Consider the following 17,771-nt stretch of genomic DNA (forward strand, 5'->3'; position numbering starts at 1 on the left):
ATCAGACTAGCCAACATCTTGCTGAAAAAACTAGATTAAATTCATGTCATTTAAGTCTTTTAGGTGTTGGGAGTGATCAGTAAGCCAAAAGACGGACCTGTCCTCTTCTAGTGTCAAATCTAATCAGTGGCACTTTAACGCACTTCAGGTGAGAATACACACATATACTGAGATATAAGGAAAATAAAACAATACTTGAGACTTCAAAGGCTTCATTCCTAAATGCCCCAAAGTTACAATGTTCCTCCTAATTTTTACTTAAGAGCCTTCCAAAGACAAGTCTGAGAAGCATTGCTTTAAATATACGAGATAGTCAGTGCTCCTCAGAGTCAATATTAGATAATAAGTTTGGACTGGAAATAAGCATTCTAAAATTGAGACCATAAAGGAGTATACGAAGATATCACCCTGTCATTTGCCACTATTAATAAAACAACTTCACAACTAGACTGACACTGATACATCTTCTTTCAATCAATAGTAGCTGCAGGCCTTACTCTGCATCTTTCAGGTAGCTCTATAAAAAAATTTCTACTTTTATTTCCCTTTATCTCAGGGAATCAAACACATTGATTTGGCTTTCCTGCAATTAGTGACTGAGCAAAGAACTACTCATCGTCTTACCCTCTCATTTTTGCTCTTAAGCTAGAACCATATTACTTATAAAGATAAAAGACACCCCATTATGGGCTTCCCTGGTGGCGCAGTGGTAAAGAATCCACCTGCCAATGCAGGGGACACGGGTCCGAGCCCTGGTCCAGGAAGATCCCACATGCCGTGCAGCAACTAAGCCCGTGCACCACAACTACTGGGCCTGCGCTCTAGAGCTCATGAGCTGCAGCTACTGAAGCCCGCATGCCTAGAACCCATGCTCCACAACAAGAGAAGCCACCTCAATAAGAAGCCGGCGCATTGCAATGAGGAGTAGCCCCCTGCTCTCCGCAACTATCACTGCGTGCAGCAACGAAGACGCAATGCAGCCAATAAATAAAAAATAAAATCAATCAATTAAGAAAAAAATTTAAAAAAAAATGACACCCCATCATGACATTGTGACATTTGGATGAAAAAAATGAATCAGAGTAATTTCCTTTGAAAAAAATTTCCAAAAACTTAAATCATAGGGTAGATAGTTTCTTATCAAAATAAAAACTTTACATCAAAATAGCAGCTTCGGGAATTCCCTGGCAGTCCAGTGATTAGGACTCCGGGCTCTTGCTGCCGAGGGCCCAGATTCAATCCCTGGTCGAGGAGCTAAGATCTCATAAACCACAGGGTGCGGCCAAAACAAACAACCAACCCCCAGCAGCTTTGGTAATGGAATGTCTTTTCATTTTCTACTAGGAAAATTGTTAGCATATTTTCATGAACAAAGGTAAGACAATAATGGAAATAACTAGGCACAGTCATTTCACTGTGTGACTTTCAGAAGATGATGAGTTTGTGAAAAGTTAAGGCAACAAAGTCACATTATGAGTATGTTGAAGAATTCACACAAAAGGTAGAATTCTCACTTCTCTTTAATCACTGAATTTCAGCTTTTACAAATAATCTTAGAACAATTCAGGTAACTAAGGTTTCGGGGGGGAAACAGTTCTTACTTGTACACAAAGAACTATTACATGCTCCTTTTTTCTGTAAATGACTCAATTGGCTGGATTAACAAACATTGTCACAGAAACACAGAATTTTTTTAAAGCTATAGATCACTGCATATATATTTACAAAAAGCCATAAACAAACATGCATGTCTCCTTACTAGGAGAACTTGAATAGATGTTTGAACATTAAGGCAGTGATGATTCTAAAACATAATGAAATTCTAAGTTAAGGCTTTATGTTTGTTTTGAAACCCATATTCAGAGGCAACTGTGACCAAAGCAAACTTTCATCTACCAGGTGGAGTTCATCTGCCCAGGATATGTTATGTATCCACTACCGACAATTCTTCTGGGATAGGAATTAGTAGCAACACCACTGATTTACTTGAATGAAGGATTAGTCCCCTTCAGCAGCATAAGCATGTGCAGCAGAAGGAACAGAGCATTTTTTTGGGTAAACTTAGTAAAATTTACACACTGCACTGATTTTTACTTGCCTGAAAGCTGGCCAACAACCAAGAACTCAGGATCTCCTAAATACAGAAAACCCCAGAAGCGTACTTGACCACACACACCCATCTCAAAGCACAGATGTTCTTGATTATTGAAGCAACCGGCCGTCACCTCATTTTCTTTGAAGACTGTTTGGTATTACCCTTTCTAAAAAACAAAGCAACAAAATGCGGAATACCATACTTTAGGTGGATCTGCTCTATAATTGTTCTCCTCAAGGCACACATGCTATCCTTGCTAAACCAACCTGTTTCCTCACCTAAGGGAAAAATGAGAGGTGGATGAAAAGAAGATTCACTTTAAAACTGTTCCTGATTGCACGCTTGCCCTATCAAACTTATGCAAAGTATGGAAATTTAGCGGGGAATGTCCTTTTCTCCTTACGATATTTATTTTTTTAACATTTAGAGACAAAATTCAGACTTAGCTGGTGGGTGCGCTTTGAGGGACTGCTCTGGAGCACCACCCTGGCCTTCTGTAGGGAGTAGGAGGGATGCTCGTAGGACATACCCCAGTCTGAGCTAACAGGCATGATTCCACAGTCCAGCGTTTCCATAGTTGGGGTGACTTGGTGTCACTTAGACTGAAATTCCATAGTTGGAGTGACTTACTGTCACTTAGACTGAAAGGATCACTATGTACACTAAGTGCTTGCTGCTACTTCTTTAAGCAATAATTTTACAGCAACATGTCTTGTGAGGAAAGTACTATTCACTTACGTTGGTATCAGTAAGAGTTCACGTACAGAAGGGAGGGCATTGACTATATGAAAATTGTCTCAAAAGCTAAAGACAACTGTAGTTTTCCTTTGTGTCTTCAAATCAGGGAAGAGTAAGATGTCAAAGCAGATGAAGCTATTGGTGTTTCAATCTGATAGTGCAGCATCAGGCTTCTTCACACATTATCAGGACACAAGAATTTCTAACGTGCACTGGAAAAGTATTTTAGGTGCAATTTAAGTAAGTCATACTTTGACTAAAATGTTTTGAAGGTTTGAAAAGTTTGTACCCTAGTCCTGATGAGCTTGGCTTCAGCTAAATGGCTAGATGGGTTTTAAAGGTGTGAAATACATTTTTTTTCCCTTAAGAAGGGAAGACTACACTGAAAGGGCAAACGTAGGCAACACAAAGACAATCATTGTTAGATCAACATCTTACACTTTATAATATACTCACAAATTTTTACACAGATTTCATGTTTACAAGTACAAAAGGCAAAGACCTCAAAGAATCGAAGTAACTGTATCATCAACTACATTCAATAGAGTTAATACTGTTGTCCCCACTCTCCATCTTCTAAATCCAGAAGGGAACCTCAAATGCCATCCCCCATGTGGACTCCACTTTCAGAAGTTGGAGACTGGGTGTAGTTCTGCACACGTCTGGGTTTCAACGGAGCTGAATTGAGATTCCATCGTGTTCCAGGCCAAATCAGCCAGAAGAAAGTCATCCATTGCTGTCTGAGTTTCATTGCTGGTGAAGAATAAGTTCCCCAAAGTCTCAAAGCCAGAATTCATGGTCTGTGTTTCTGCACTGTTCAACTGAACTTTGCTTTCTAGAGCAGGTAGGTTTTTAGCAGCAGAGATTCCTTCAGTTTGGGTCTCTGTGTCAGATGAATCAGTACTCATGGAAAAGCTAGAGTGTTTCAGAATACTCCCAAGAGGCAGATGAGGGCTACTGTCTAAAAAGAAGTTCAAGTCCGTCTGTGTCTGCGTGTCAAACATTTCAAGGCCTAAGAAGTTAGAATTTCCCCTACAACTGTAGGACTGGGCAGAGGTATCTGCAAGTAGGAAGTCAGTTTGGGTCTCTATGTCCAGTGATGCCAAGACTGGCTCAGTGGTCATGGTGCTAAGCTCACTCTCTTCAGTTTGAGTCTGGATATTTGAGGCTGAAAAGAACTCTTCAATATCAAAATCAATTGCAGGATTCTGGGTTGGGCCAGATGGGAGCTGGGTGTCAGGTCCAGTATTTGTGTCAGACAAAAGACTACGATTGTCCAGTGTCTGACCAGGCAGATTACTTGACAAGATGTTTTCTAGATCACTTAATAAATCTATGGTTTGGGTCTGATTATCTGTCATGTTCTGTGAAGAAAGCACACTATTCTGTGCACTGAAATTTATAATTGGTGGAGATTTCTCAATATCCGGATTTAAAGTTTTAGGGTGGTTCTGAGGTAACAAACCATGAGTCACAGTCTCTGCTACTAAGCTGCTGCTTATAATACTGTCTGTAGAAACACCATATGGCGAATGCACGCTCTCAAAAATGTCTCCACACATTACAGCTTGGTCCATCTGTACTCGATCATCTGCTGGACTCTGCATTCCACTGGTCTGAGTTTCTCTGGAGACCCCACCTGACTGAAAACCGGTATCTACAAACGCATCAGTCTGAGCAGCTATAGAGGAGGTTACCTTAGAATTGGGCAAAAAGGTTTGAGTATGAACACTAATGGGAAGGGAAACTTGAGAGCCAAACGTCAAATCAGTTTGAGAACAAGACGAAACAGAGGAATCAGGGCTAGCCCACTGTGTGGACGGTATAAAGTGTTGTGTGGTGTAAGACAGGTCTGTCTGTACATTGATTGAAGAAATGCTGTTCTTTTGACATGTGTCCCCTAGTTCTTGTAATGGGTTAGATGGACTTTTACCCAAGTTCACTTGAACACCTGTGCTAATTGGCTCAACAGCAACAGGATTTACAATCTTTGAAAGCGGCAGGCTCTCCTTGAGAGAGCAAGCCTCTGAATCTAGGCCGAGGATCAGGGTTCCGATGGACAAGGGCAGTAAGTGCACAGCACCCGGGGCAGAGCCCTGATGATCGACACCCAACACCACAGGCTGGGCTGAGGCGTCGGCTGTAGGCACAAAGACAGGCACAGGAGAAAACTGCATAACAGGGAGTTTAACCAAAGCCACTTTGGGCTTTGGTAAAAGCAACTTCTGAGGATACCTTGGAGGTGCTGGAAGAGTCTGCTTTCTGGCATCTGAGCTGCAAGAGTCTTCAAAAGAAGCCACTAGCTTTATTTCTGAAGCTTCTAGTACTTGAGCGTCTGGTCTTGGGGTTGGTTGGTTGCTCAGTGATTCAACAGTCTTACCGGACAACTTCTGGTTGTGCAGGCAGTTTTCCATTTTCCTTTTCTTACTAGGTGGATCCCTGAAAACAATGACACAGTAAAAAGAGAAAAACAATTTTAAACCGCAGCTTTCTTCATCAACCCTGGCACTGTATCTCTACTTATAAACTCTACTTCCCACATCTATAGTAGAGGTCAGATTTAACCCAGCGAAGAGAAATCGCTTCTTTTGTAACTTGGCCTATTATCAGTATATGGTAGGTAGAAGTTCAGAAACATGCAAAGAGGGAAGTACACCTTTTTTTGGGTAAAGCACCAAGTACTAGAACTCAACTTAGATCCGTAAGCATCAGGAAGCTAATAGATTATATAATGCAACTATTATCATTTCTAAAGTAGGAAGCTATTAGTCCAAATATAAACCTGACCTTTCAAATGAAGCAGTTTCATGATAAAAAAAACTCTTCCAACAATCTAGTATCCTTTTAACAGAAAACACTGGAAGTTTCTGAAGAATTGAAAACCCAACAGATTTTCAATTGGGAATAATAAGGGACCCTTCAAAAGGAGCTGGTGAAAGAATAGGAAGAACAATTGGGTCAAGGAGGTGTAGATCATTCGCTAGCACTGCTGCCATTTCCAAAAGTTCCCTTCTTCACGTCACATCTTTTCTCTGCCATTCCTTTCTCCCCACACTAATGCCTCTCCAGGAAGTTTCGTTTGAAACTCTTCCCCCAGCTACTGGCTTTTGGGCTACCATTTTGTCCCCCTTTACCTGTGTTCTGCAGGGATCTCATGGCCAGTTCGGTATATGTGGGACTGCAATGCAGTCCTGCTGGCATAGGGGCAGCCACAGGTGCACTGGAAGGTCTTGCCACAATCCTCTGCGTGTCTTTTCAAGTCCCACTCAGTGCCATATGAATTGCTGCACTTACTACATTTATGCTTCTTTTCGGCATGCATTTTCATAAAGTGCTAGGAAGAACACAAAAGGACTAAAACGAAAAACTGCAACTGCTCAAAACATTTCTAAAGCCATCAACGTACCCAAATGAAAATGATTTTACATGATAAAATGTAGCAGTGCAAATCAAAAGAATGTAAAAGCAGGCAAACTGCAGTTTATCATATGCCTCTTCTCCCTGTCACTCTGGCTTTGTGAAAAGTTGAGACTGTTTCGGAAACAACCCATGGTATCTGCCACTTAGGTTCTGATCTACAAATAAGTGCTACAGGCAGAAAAATTTCTTTGCGTGCTTTTCTCAGGATTCCCTCCAGCTAACCCTCAAGGAAGTATTTCAATCTCTTCCACTCCAGATTCATCTCTTTCCCCACTGGCTGGGTCCCTCCCTCCTCTTTAAGATAGCTGCTTCTGAAATACTTTTCCCTGAAGTTTCTTACTTCCTTGGGAGAACACTGCCTTTGTGCCTTTGCTCCTCTGACCTTGAAAGCATGCAGATTCACACAAGAGATCTGGAAATACACAGTTTATCATACTTTACTGACTTGGTCTTCTTTTCTTCCCAAACCCACTTCTGGACAACTTCCTCTCCAGAACAAGCCATGTCTCCTTCATTTACACCCTACTCATCTTTCCCCCAAGTGGGAGACTTGGGTGGCTGTCCCTACAAGCAGCTTTCTGCTCAACTCTCTCATTATGATTGGTAAATAATGAGAACACATCAGGGTTATGACATCTGCGTTCCATCTTCAGAGGAGTCTGCTTGAGATGAGCAACATACCTGCTTCACAAGAGAAAACTGAGAAAATGGTCTGTCAGGGCCTCTAGGGCATCCTTCAATTGGACAGCAGTAGAATTTCGGTACAGTTTTCAAATCTTTTCTTATTGTTGGATTCACTATGCCATCCTGCAAAAGAAAAATTACTTTAAATAATTATATTCAAAAAAACAACACCCCACTTGTAGCTTTGTAGTTCAAACCCAATTATCTAAAAAAATTTAAATTATCTTAATTATCTTTAAAGATGAACCAGGAGGGATAACAAGGAATGACTAAAGGTGGGCACAAGGGATCTTTTTAGGATGATGAAAATGTTCTGAAATTTGGGACTGTGGTGATGGTTGCACAACTGAAAATCTACCAAAAAAATTAACTGAATTATTTACTTAGAGTAGGTAAATTTTATTGTGTATAAACTATAGCTCAATAAATCTATTAAAATTTTTCAAAACAAACAAAAAGCAACTATGTTTAAAAATCTTCTATCCATTCCTTTAACACTCCTTCTAGACTTAAAATCTCTGTTTGTAAGTGGTGTATTTACAGTTTCTCAGGCTCAAGACTTGGTATCATCCTTAAGTCTTCCCTTTTTTTTTAATCCCACTCCCACTGAATCAGTGTGAACCTCTGAAAAAACCTCCTTTGACTATGATCTAGGTCTTTCTGATAAGGAGCACTGTGACTTTCTCTGGTCACCACAATGCCCCCTACAGTAGCTAAAGGTAGTTGCGCAACTTTTATATAGCTGGGTGAATACAGGCACTATGATCTGTTTGAGATTCAGTAATCATTCTAATGGCCAGTGCTAACATAGCTTTTACTACTGTGCCAGGCACTGTTCTAAGCACTTTATATATATTAACTCATCCTAGTAATCCTCTGTTATTAAGTATGTGATTGACCTTTTGGCTAGGAATTTAAAAATAATTGGTGAGTTAATTTAGCTTGAAGTGCTGTCTTGTTCCCCCTGAAGAGCCGACATAACTCAGGAGTGAAACACCTATGCCCTCCAGCATAATTCTTATCTGGCCCCCGCAGCTGGCCCCAGAGGAAGGTGTGTGGGTGGGGGGGTTGGGGCTGGTGAAGAACCTATTATGGGTCACAATCGGACATGTGCTCAGGCCTCAGCTGCTGCTGCAGCACCTGGATGTTTTAGTCCTTAGGTGTTGCAATGAGAAAGGATTCATTACTTATGGAACATGCCCACCTCCTCCTCTACCATCAGTGTGTATCTAGAGAAGAAATGAATAACCATGTAGCTAAGAGCCTTCTGTTTGCTTTCCTATTGGATCTCAAGAGGAACATCCATGTTGATCTTGTTGACTCTGTGTCCACTCATGAGGAGGGGAAAAGAAGCTATTCTTGTTTCTTTTTTTTTTAAAATACATATACAACCCCCAACTTTTTTTAAAAATTAATTTATTTTTTATTTATTTTTGGCTGTGCTGGGTCTTCATTGCTGTGCGTGGGCTTTCTCTAGTTGTGGTGTGCTGGGGCTACTCTTCATTGTGGTGCTCGGGCTTCTCAGTGCAGTGGCTTGCAGAGGAGTTGCAGAGCAATGGGCTCTAGGCTCGTGGCCTTCAGTAGTTGCAGTGCATGGGCTCAGTAGTTGTGGCACACGGGCTTAGTTGCTCCACGGCATGTGGGATCTTCTCTGACCAGGGATCGAACCCGTGTCCCCTGCAATGGCAGGCAGATTCTTAACCACTGCGCCACAAAGGAAGTACTTGTTTCATTTTTTTTTTTTTTTTTTGGCACACGGGCTTAGTTGCTCCATGGCATGTGGGATCTTCCTGGAGCTGGGATTGAACCCATGACCTCTGCATTGGCAGGCGGATTCTTAACCACTGCGCCACCTAGGAAGCCCCTCCTTGTTTCATTTTTAAACAACATAATTTCTCTCTCAGTGATATCACATGCAGTCAGTTATCCTTCCATGTCTTCCATCCTGGTCCATTATTTTATAATCCTATTGCACTACATTGTCTCTTCATATTCATTTGGATTATTATTATTTTTTTTAATATTTTAAATTTTATTTTTTTGAACTTTATTTATTTATTATTTATTGGCTGCGTTGGGTCTTTGTTGCTGTGCATGGGCTTTCTCTAGTTGCGGCAAGCCGGGGCTACTCTTCATTGCTGTGCGCAGGCTTCTCTTGTTGTGGAGCACAGGCGCTAGGTGTGCAGACTTCAGTAGTTGTGGCTCACGGGCTTAACTGCCCTGCGGCATGTGGGATCTTCTGGGACCAGGGATCGAACCTGTGTTCCCTGCACTGGCAGGCGGATTCTTAACCACTGCGCCAGCAGGGAAGTCCCTCATTTGGATGCCACTCTTGGACAACCGACCACCTCCCTTCAGGCAGAATGTAAGGATGGCATGGAGAGGCCTGTGAACCATTTCCACCACTGATTAGGGACGTGACCTTGGACAGGGTATTTAATCTCTCAGTCAGTTTACTCATTTTAAAAACACAGAGAATAGTTAACTCTCAGGATTATTTTGTACTGGATTAGCATGGAGCCCAGTTCACATTCTCAATACACAGCACTTCCTTGTTCTGCTCACCACCCAGATCTAAAGATCTATTCCTTGTCTGAATTCCAAGGCAGTACCTAACTTAACTTGCAAACTGTCGTTTCCTTCTAGAATTCCTGTCTCCTCAACTAAATTTCTTAAGGGCAGAAACTGGTACTGTTTTCATGCTTAAAGAAGAGACCAACTGCACACTAAATACAGAGCACTTTTAGAAAGGCAGGCCATTGCAGGGCAGTGGCTCTCAAACCCAGCAGGCTGTGAAAAAATCACTTGAGGCATTAAAAACAAAAACAAAAACCTGTGCCTGGTCCCAGTCCCAATAATAATATAATTAGTTTTGGGTGGGTTTAGTATTTGTTTAAAAATCTCCCCTGATGATCCCAATGTGTAGCCTAGCTTAAGAACCATGGTGCAGTGGTTAAACCCGTGGGTTCTGGAATATGGACTGCTGTAGTTTGAATTCTCTATGTTGCTCCTTTCCTGTGACCTTGAAAAAATTAACTGTCTTGGTTTTCTTATCTGTAAAGCAGGCACAATAATAGGACCTACTTCAGGGTTGTTGTGAGGATTTAGTTTTAAGAGAGTTAGAACAGTGCTTATCATATACTCAGTTATTACAGCTATTAGTTATCTGCTCTGGAGATTTTTGTTGCTTCTTTTGCTTTCTGCCAACCAACTTAAGGCCAATAAGCTACTCTAAACTAGTACTTTAAATACTGTCCTTGTGACAACAGAAATAAAAGCAAAAATAAACAAATGGGATCTAAGCAACCTTGCAAGCTTTTGCCCAGCAAAGGAAACCATAAACAAAACAAAGAGACAACCTACAGAATGGGAGAAAATATTTGCAAATGATGCGAACGACAAGGGCTTAATCTCCAAAATATACAAATAGCTCATACAACTCAACAACAACAAAAAACCAAACAGCCCAATTGAAAAATGTGCAGAACTAAATAGACATTTCTCCAAAGAAGGCATACAGATGGCCAACAGGCACATGAAAAGATGCTCAACACTGCTAATTATGAGAGAAATACAAATCAAAACTACAATGAGGTACCACCTCACACCAGTCAGAATGGCCATCACTAAAAAAAGTCTACAAGTAACAAATGCTAGAGAGGGTGTGGAGAAAAGGGAGCCCTCCTACACTGTTGGCAGGACTGTAAGTTGGTGCAGCCACTATGGAAAACAGCATGCGGTTTCCTCAGAAAGCTAAAAATAGAGCTGCTATATGATCCAGCAATCCTACTCCTGGGTATATATCCAGACAAAACTATAATTCCAAGAGATGCATGCACTCCAATGTTTATGGCAGCACTATTCACAACAGCCAAGACATAGAAACAACCTAAATATCCACCGACACACGAATGGATAAAGATGTGGTATATGTATATATACATACACACACATACACAACGGACTCAGCCACAAACAAGAACAAAATAATGCCATCTGCAGCAACATGGATGGAACTACAGATTATTATACTAAGTGAAGTAAGTCAGAAAGAGAAAGACAAGTACCATTTGATATCACTTACATGTGGAATCTAAAATATGACACAAATGCACTTACCTATGAAACAGAAATGGACTCACAGACATAGAGAACAGATGTGTGGTTTCCAAGGGAGAGGGTGGGTGGGGGAGGGATGGAGTGGGAGTTTGGGGTTAGCAGATGCAAACTATTATATAGAGAATTAACAGTCAACAAGGTCCTACTGTGTAGCACAGAGAACTATATTCAATATCCTGTGATAAACCATAATGGAAAATTATACATATATACATATAACTGAATCACTTTGCTATACAGCAGAAATTAACACATTGTAAATCACCTATACTTCAATTAAAAAAAGAAAGAAAAATCCATGGAGTCATCTCAAAAAAAAAAAAAAAAAAAAATACTGGCCTTGCGAAAGTCTGATTGAAATGCTGCTTTTGTTGAAACACTGGCCTCTGCTAGCTTTAATGACAACTAACACTGTCTCTTGATCACTAAACTCGTCTCATTCATCAATTTATCCTTTTTTTTTAAATAAAATACTTTTAAACTTATTTTCCTTCTAGTGTTATCTGCAAGAAAAAATGAAATGTGGAGAGAATATTAAGGAAGACTAAAATTCTTAATTCACTTGACCATTACCAAATTCTTCTTAGTTATATGCCAGAGATGGCCCCCTTCTGTGTTTTAGGCTGTCAAATGTCCTATAAAACTCTGCTTACAGGGTCACCACGAAATTCATGCTCACTTCTAGCACATTTTAAATTTGCTTAGCAATCCTTTTATCATCCCCTTTCAAACTACCTATCATGTTCTCATATACCTGTTCTCATATACCTGTTCACTTTCTAAAAAAATTAATAAACTTTATTTTTTAAGAGAAATTTTATTAGATTCACAGCAAAACTGAGTGGAAAGCACAGAGCTCCCATACACTGTAGGCCACCCCTCTCCCCGCTACCCCAAAATACATCCTGTTCCACTATTAACATCCCTCACCAGAGTGGTACATTTGTTTCAACTGATGAAACCACACAGACACATCATTATTGCCCAGAGTCCACAGATTTTATTAGAGTTCACTATTGGTGCTGCACATTCCATGGGCTTTGTCAAATGCATGACAGCTATCCACTGTTATAATATACAGAGTATGCTCACTGCCCTAAACATCTTCTGTGCTCCACCTCTTCATGACACCTTTCTCCTTAAGCCCTAGTAACCACTAATCTTTTTACTGTCTCTATAGTTTTGCTTTTTCCAAAATGTCATTTAGTTGGAATCATATATTACGAAGCCTTTTCAGATTGGCTTCTTTCGCTTGGTAATACGCACGTAAGGATCCTCCATGTCTTTTCATGGCTTGATAGCTCATTTTTTTTTTAGTGCTAATATTCCAATGTCTGGATATGCCATCATTTTATCCCAACACTACCCAAGTCCAAACTCCTCTAGCCACTGGGACATCCAAGGTCCTGTACTACATAGCCTCAAACTACACTTCTTTTCTGTTATTTCTCTGTTATATCTAATGGAACTACTTAAAATTTCCCAAACCTTTTCAAGGGGAGAAATATATTTATATCTTTGTTGCACTCGGGAATGTTTTCAAGAGGAAATGTTCAGTAAGAACTTGGGGCAATACACTGAATATGTTTAATTGGCCATCTAAGTCAAAACTGTATCACACACCAGGATGAGACACTAAAGGCAGTCATATTGGATGTCAACAACATCTCCTTGTTGCTGTCATTACAGGTGTGGCAACAACCTGACACGGTTCACTTTCCTGCTTTCTGTGGGCCAACTCCTCAGCCCTCCCCATCACGGCCTCTCTACCCCAGTTCCTGACCTTCTTCCTATTCTTGTTGAGATGAGAATAGGGGAGATAAGAAATGGTGACGGCACAATAAAACATGAACTGCAGTAAGAAAGTGATGTTTTTGTCCTTAAGTGCTATATACATTCCACAATAAAACTTAGCAGACTTTTTTTCTTTACTGTACCTTTTGTGTGCATAACAGAAAAAAATGCACAAAAAATACTTCATGCTTTTTGCACCTTTTTGGATACCTGTTTATAAAACATTTTAAGTAAAAGAATTTGAAAAAGAACCTATGAGAGGAAACAACTGAAAAACAAGATGGAGAAAAGTAAACAGAGAAAAGCAAAGCAAGAGGAAGGACCCTGCTGAAGAAGAGAGGATAAAAGACAAGGATTGTAAGAACTGTGGCAAAAATTGGGGGTGGGGGGAGGCATAGCTACTCTAGCATCTCTCTGCCTTCACAGAAAAACATCCAAGAAGAAAAGTAGTGTGCTTTGTTGTTGTCTTACTGTAAATTTAAAATTAGAAGTCTTTGTACAACATGATCTACAGAGCAACTTGGAAACTTTCCTTTCCTTTAAAAAAAAAAAATTCCTGGCAAATCATTAAAAGCAAACCCCTGGACTAAACATAATACAAAATCCAGTAAGCCATGTTTTAAAAGTACATGTTGCTGGATATGAAGTTCTTTAGGGATCCTCCTGTCCCCTTCACTATTTTCAAACACAAGGGATAAAAGAATCAAGAAATGGCCATTTACTCCTGCTCTTCTTTTTCACTGATCACCAGCTTTCATTTCTCCATGGACCCCCTTGTAGGCAAGACTGGACTAGGATATTTCCAGATTTCCTTACAGGATATGAAATATAGACATATATCTTAAGAACTTACATAAAACCAAAAGGTATCATGTACCTTCCAACTCTATCTCCACTTTTATCCATCATTCTTCAGTTAATCATTAAGAAGGGAATATTTGATTGAGGGCAGGGTATGTTCTGAAGATTAGAATAAAATAAGAACCTTACAACAAATAATGGGGAAGGGAATAAAGGATTATCATAATCTAGGGGGGAAAAAAAACAACTAGGAAAGAAATCAGAATTATATAAGTAGCTGTAACCAACAGAACAGAGGGATACACTCAAGCTTCAGGGCCAGAAGGAGCACACAGGACTGGTAGCGAAGTCCCTGGTCCAAACACAGACCACTTTCAAAGCCACAAGTAGCTCCCAGTCAACTCTTGTCTTTAGGCCATCTTCTACTCCCTCCCTTCTCCCAACACTTTGAGAACATCAAGTGTCAAGCGTAACGTTTGAACTCAGAAGCCTACTACTTGGCTCCTGACTGAGCGGACGGATTTACACACTGGGGCAACACTATACAGATATGGCTATTCTGTCATACAGGCCACCTTCATTTAAAAAAAAAAAAAAAAAAAAGAACCCTCTTTGCACCAAGACAGCATATGCTCAGGGACTGCATGGTTAGAAAGATGGAACAAGGCAGGAAAGTGAGCCTGTCTGACAAGGAAAAAACAATGATGGTTCAGGGTGGTTTATTTAATTCCTGCTGAAACAGGTCTCTCTAGTGACCTAAGAAGGAAACTCAGGAGAGTCCATTTTTCAGTTGTTCAACATTTGCAGTTCAGAAAGCAATCCTGAGTGCACTGTGCTGTCTGCAGACAGGAGAAATCTGAAAAAATGACAGACCTGGAAGAATGGCTTCACACAGGTTCTAAGCAAGGGAGGATGCTGATCCTCTGCTGTGCTAAAATCCAAGGAAAGATCTGACCTTTAAAATTTGCATTTGCCTCAAACATATTCTTCCATCTTAGGCCTATTATACGCTCAGTATTGGTAGCTTCAGAATTCCTGAACTTTACATATTTAAAAAACATAATTAGAAATAAACCTACTGTATAATACCAAACCTACTGTATACTAGTCCTGACAAGTAAATGCTATCTCTGTGCTTAACAGATGCTTCACAAAGTCTGGAGAGACACACAGCTCCTGACAGCAATTCCATAGAAAAGAACAATGTAAACGGTTAAAAAGTGCTTGCGAGAGTGATGTTCAGGCCAACACAAAGAGTGTCCTGGTCAGACTGGCAGCTTCCTCTGTGCTCAGGGATGTAATGTCTGCCTTAGCTGTCTACCAGTGAGGGGATGATACTGAAGGTGGTGATGGCTGTTATCTACGAGCTGAAGAGAACCCAGGGATTAGGCTGAAGAATTCCTGCAGATACACAGTTCATCCACGAAAGTTAAAATATGGTTGAGAAAAGGACGTGTTTAATTAAAATTTAGGATGGAGGAGAAAACAAGACAACGAAGACCATTCCCAGAGTTACTGCACTTGCGTTGTGGAAGAAACACAGAGCATGTACGGAAATTGCAGCCCCAGCTGCAGGGTCTTCCTCAGCTTACCTCCACCTACATTTCCTGATCAGGCTCCCTACTCTTCACTTCAGAACGCTGTTGCCTCTATTCAGCTGGTGCTAGAAGGGGACTGCCCTTCGTGGGCATCACATCGGCCCTACTAGGGACTATCACCTCAAACTTTATCACCTCAGACTTTCTGCTGTTAAATTCTTATCAGAAGCCTGATTCTAAAAACTCTTCTAAGATCTACCTGAAGGGCAGGCAGCACATGCAATAGGCTAGGCAATTCAAACTCACTCCTGAATCAACTCAGATCACCAAAAGCTATACACTTACAAAACTCCTTTCAGTGACATGCTTCGGGATTATGTCACTGTTGGCCTAGGAAGACTTTAAGTGGTGGAAGGAAACTTCCCATTGTAATGACTGAGAAATTATGATTTAATAGGTCTGGGGCGGGGCTGGACATCTGGATTTTTAATAAGCTTTCCACAGATGTGCGCTGAAGGTTGAAAACCGCCCCATTTTAAGGAAGGTGGAAGGGACGTTCAGATTATTGTCGTTATTATACACTGTGTCCCCTCTTAAAGAGGTTCCACGGAAGAAATTTCGCTTAGGTCTCACTCCTGAGCAAAGCTGATTTTACCAACACTGCGGAACTTGTTGCCAAATCCGCAGGTCCCTGCTCACAACCGGGCAGGTCCTTAAAGGCCCGAAGGAGGTGCTGTGGGTGCGGCGCAAAGGCAGCGGCTTAGCTCCGAGCCCGAGCCCGAGCCCAATGCCGAGCACCGCGCAGGTGCGCCATCGGTTTCTCCGCAACAGGACGGAGGCGCCGAGAGAGCTGACGAGAGGACGGGAGACAGGCCCGGGCCGCCAGGCGCGAGCCCGCCCGCCCCGCGGCGTGACACAGGGTCTTCCCGCTCTCCCCGCCGGGACCCCCGCGCCGCTCTGGCCCGCTCAGGGCCTCGGGAGCGCCCGCCGACGCCCTCGGCCCCGAGCGCCCGCGCCAGGCCCCGGAGGCGCCGTCCGCGGCGGGCTCACCTGCAGGCGGTGGCTCTTGACCAGGTGCATGTTGAGCGCGGGGCTGTTGGGCAGGATCTTGCCGCAGCCGCGCACTGTGCACAGGATGTTGGTCCGCACGGCCCGGGACAGCTCGCTCACCGAGGGCTGGATGAGCTCCCGGGCTGGCGGCGCCGCGCCCGCGGGCTGCTGCCTCGCCCCCGTGGGTCGCGGCCGGCTGCCCCTCAGCCGCCCGGGGGGCCCCCGCGGGCCCGAGGCGGCGGCGGCTCCCCTCGCGGCCGCCGGGACGGCCGGGGCGCCCGAGGCCAGAGCCTCGGGCCCCGCCGCCGCCGCCTCAGAGGCCGCCATGGCTCCCGCACCGCAGCCGGGACCAGCGAGCAGGCCCCGCCTCCCGCCGCTGCGACTTCCGGCAGGGGGCGGGGCCTCCCGGCTCATTAGCATCCGGGGGGCCCGGACGGCCACGGCGCCCCCTGCCGGTGGTGGAGGGCGTGTCAGCCAGGAGCCGCCGCCAGGTGAGGCGGGAGGGTTACACAATTTCACAGGGGTTCCTGGGAACAGGTAGGACGTATTGGTCCCGCTGATCCATTATTCCCCTTCCTAGAAATCTGGATAGAAGAACCATTGGATAGAAGAAAAAGCAATGTGCGCAGGAACTTTACTTCCCAAAGATGAGAAATAACCCAAATGTTCGACAGCAGGAGAGGCGAGAGTATGTTAGTTAACTAGACACTGGGGAATGCACTTTTCATTCAGTATCTCATTTTGTCCTCACAACAGCCCTAGCAGATACGTACTATAAGTTTTCCCCTATTTGCAGAGAAGTAAGTAACTAGCCTGAAGTCACATTAGAGAAACAAAAGGATTGTTATAATCGACAGTTAATCATTTTAGGGAGGGTAGGTTTACTTGCCTGTATTTTAACTGCTGAAATTTGATTACTATTTGGGAGACAGTGTAGCTCCGGGGAGGGTTCCAAAACCTAAGCAGGAAGAGGGACCAGATTGGTCATGTAAATGAGTATAGAAGGCCAGGTGTAGTCAAAACAGAGGGGTGAGGACTGCAGCAAAATGGGAGAAAACATCCTTTGTTTAAAAGGGGCAGTTGCTACTCCTCTTTGGTATTGCTGGATTTATTTTTCAAGATTTTTATGTGAAAACTCCCAACCTTTGTACATTAGCAGCTCTGTTTTCTATTGCTGCAATGACAAATTACCACAAACCTGGTAGCCTGAAGCAACACAGATTTGTTATCTTACAGTTCTGGAGGTCAAAAGTCTGAAATGAGTCTACTAGGTGAAGACCAAGGTGTTGGCATGGCTGCATTTCTTCTGGAGGCTCTATGGAAGAATCTGTTTACTTGCCTTTTCCACCTTTTCAAAGTCATTAATGTTGAGTTGAGTCTTCTTCACATCATCTGATTTCTTCAGTAGTCACATCTCCATCTACTCTCTTCTATTCCTCTTCCACTTTTGTGGACCCTTGTGATTACATTGGGTCCATCCAGGAAATCCAGGATAACCTCCCCATCTGCAAGGTCCTTCTGTCTTGTACCAG

General features: G+C 42.6%; 1 protein-coding gene across 1 annotated transcript; it reads right to left on the reverse strand.

The window, feature by feature from the left end:
- Nucleotides 1-1,490: 1,490 nt before the first annotated feature.
- ATMIN (ATM interactor) lies at nt 1,491-16,569 on the reverse strand. The gene is made up of 4 exons (XM_057712882.1): nt 16,240-16,569; nt 6,935-7,060; nt 5,968-6,167; nt 1,491-5,272 (listed from the first exon to the last, which is right to left on the reverse strand). The coding sequence occupies exons 1-4, from the start codon at nt 16,564-16,566 to the stop codon at nt 3,460-3,462; spliced, it is 2,466 nt and encodes an 821-aa protein (XP_057568865.1). The 5' UTR covers nt 16,567-16,569; the 3' UTR covers nt 1,491-3,459.
- Nucleotides 16,570-17,771: the final 1,202 nt, after the last annotated feature.

The sequence above is a fragment of the Hippopotamus amphibius genome, chromosome 16 (assembly GCF_030028045.1).
Source record: "Hippopotamus amphibius kiboko isolate mHipAmp2 chromosome 16, mHipAmp2.hap2, whole genome shotgun sequence".
Classification (NCBI taxonomy): domain Eukaryota; kingdom Metazoa; phylum Chordata; class Mammalia; order Artiodactyla; family Hippopotamidae; genus Hippopotamus; species Hippopotamus amphibius.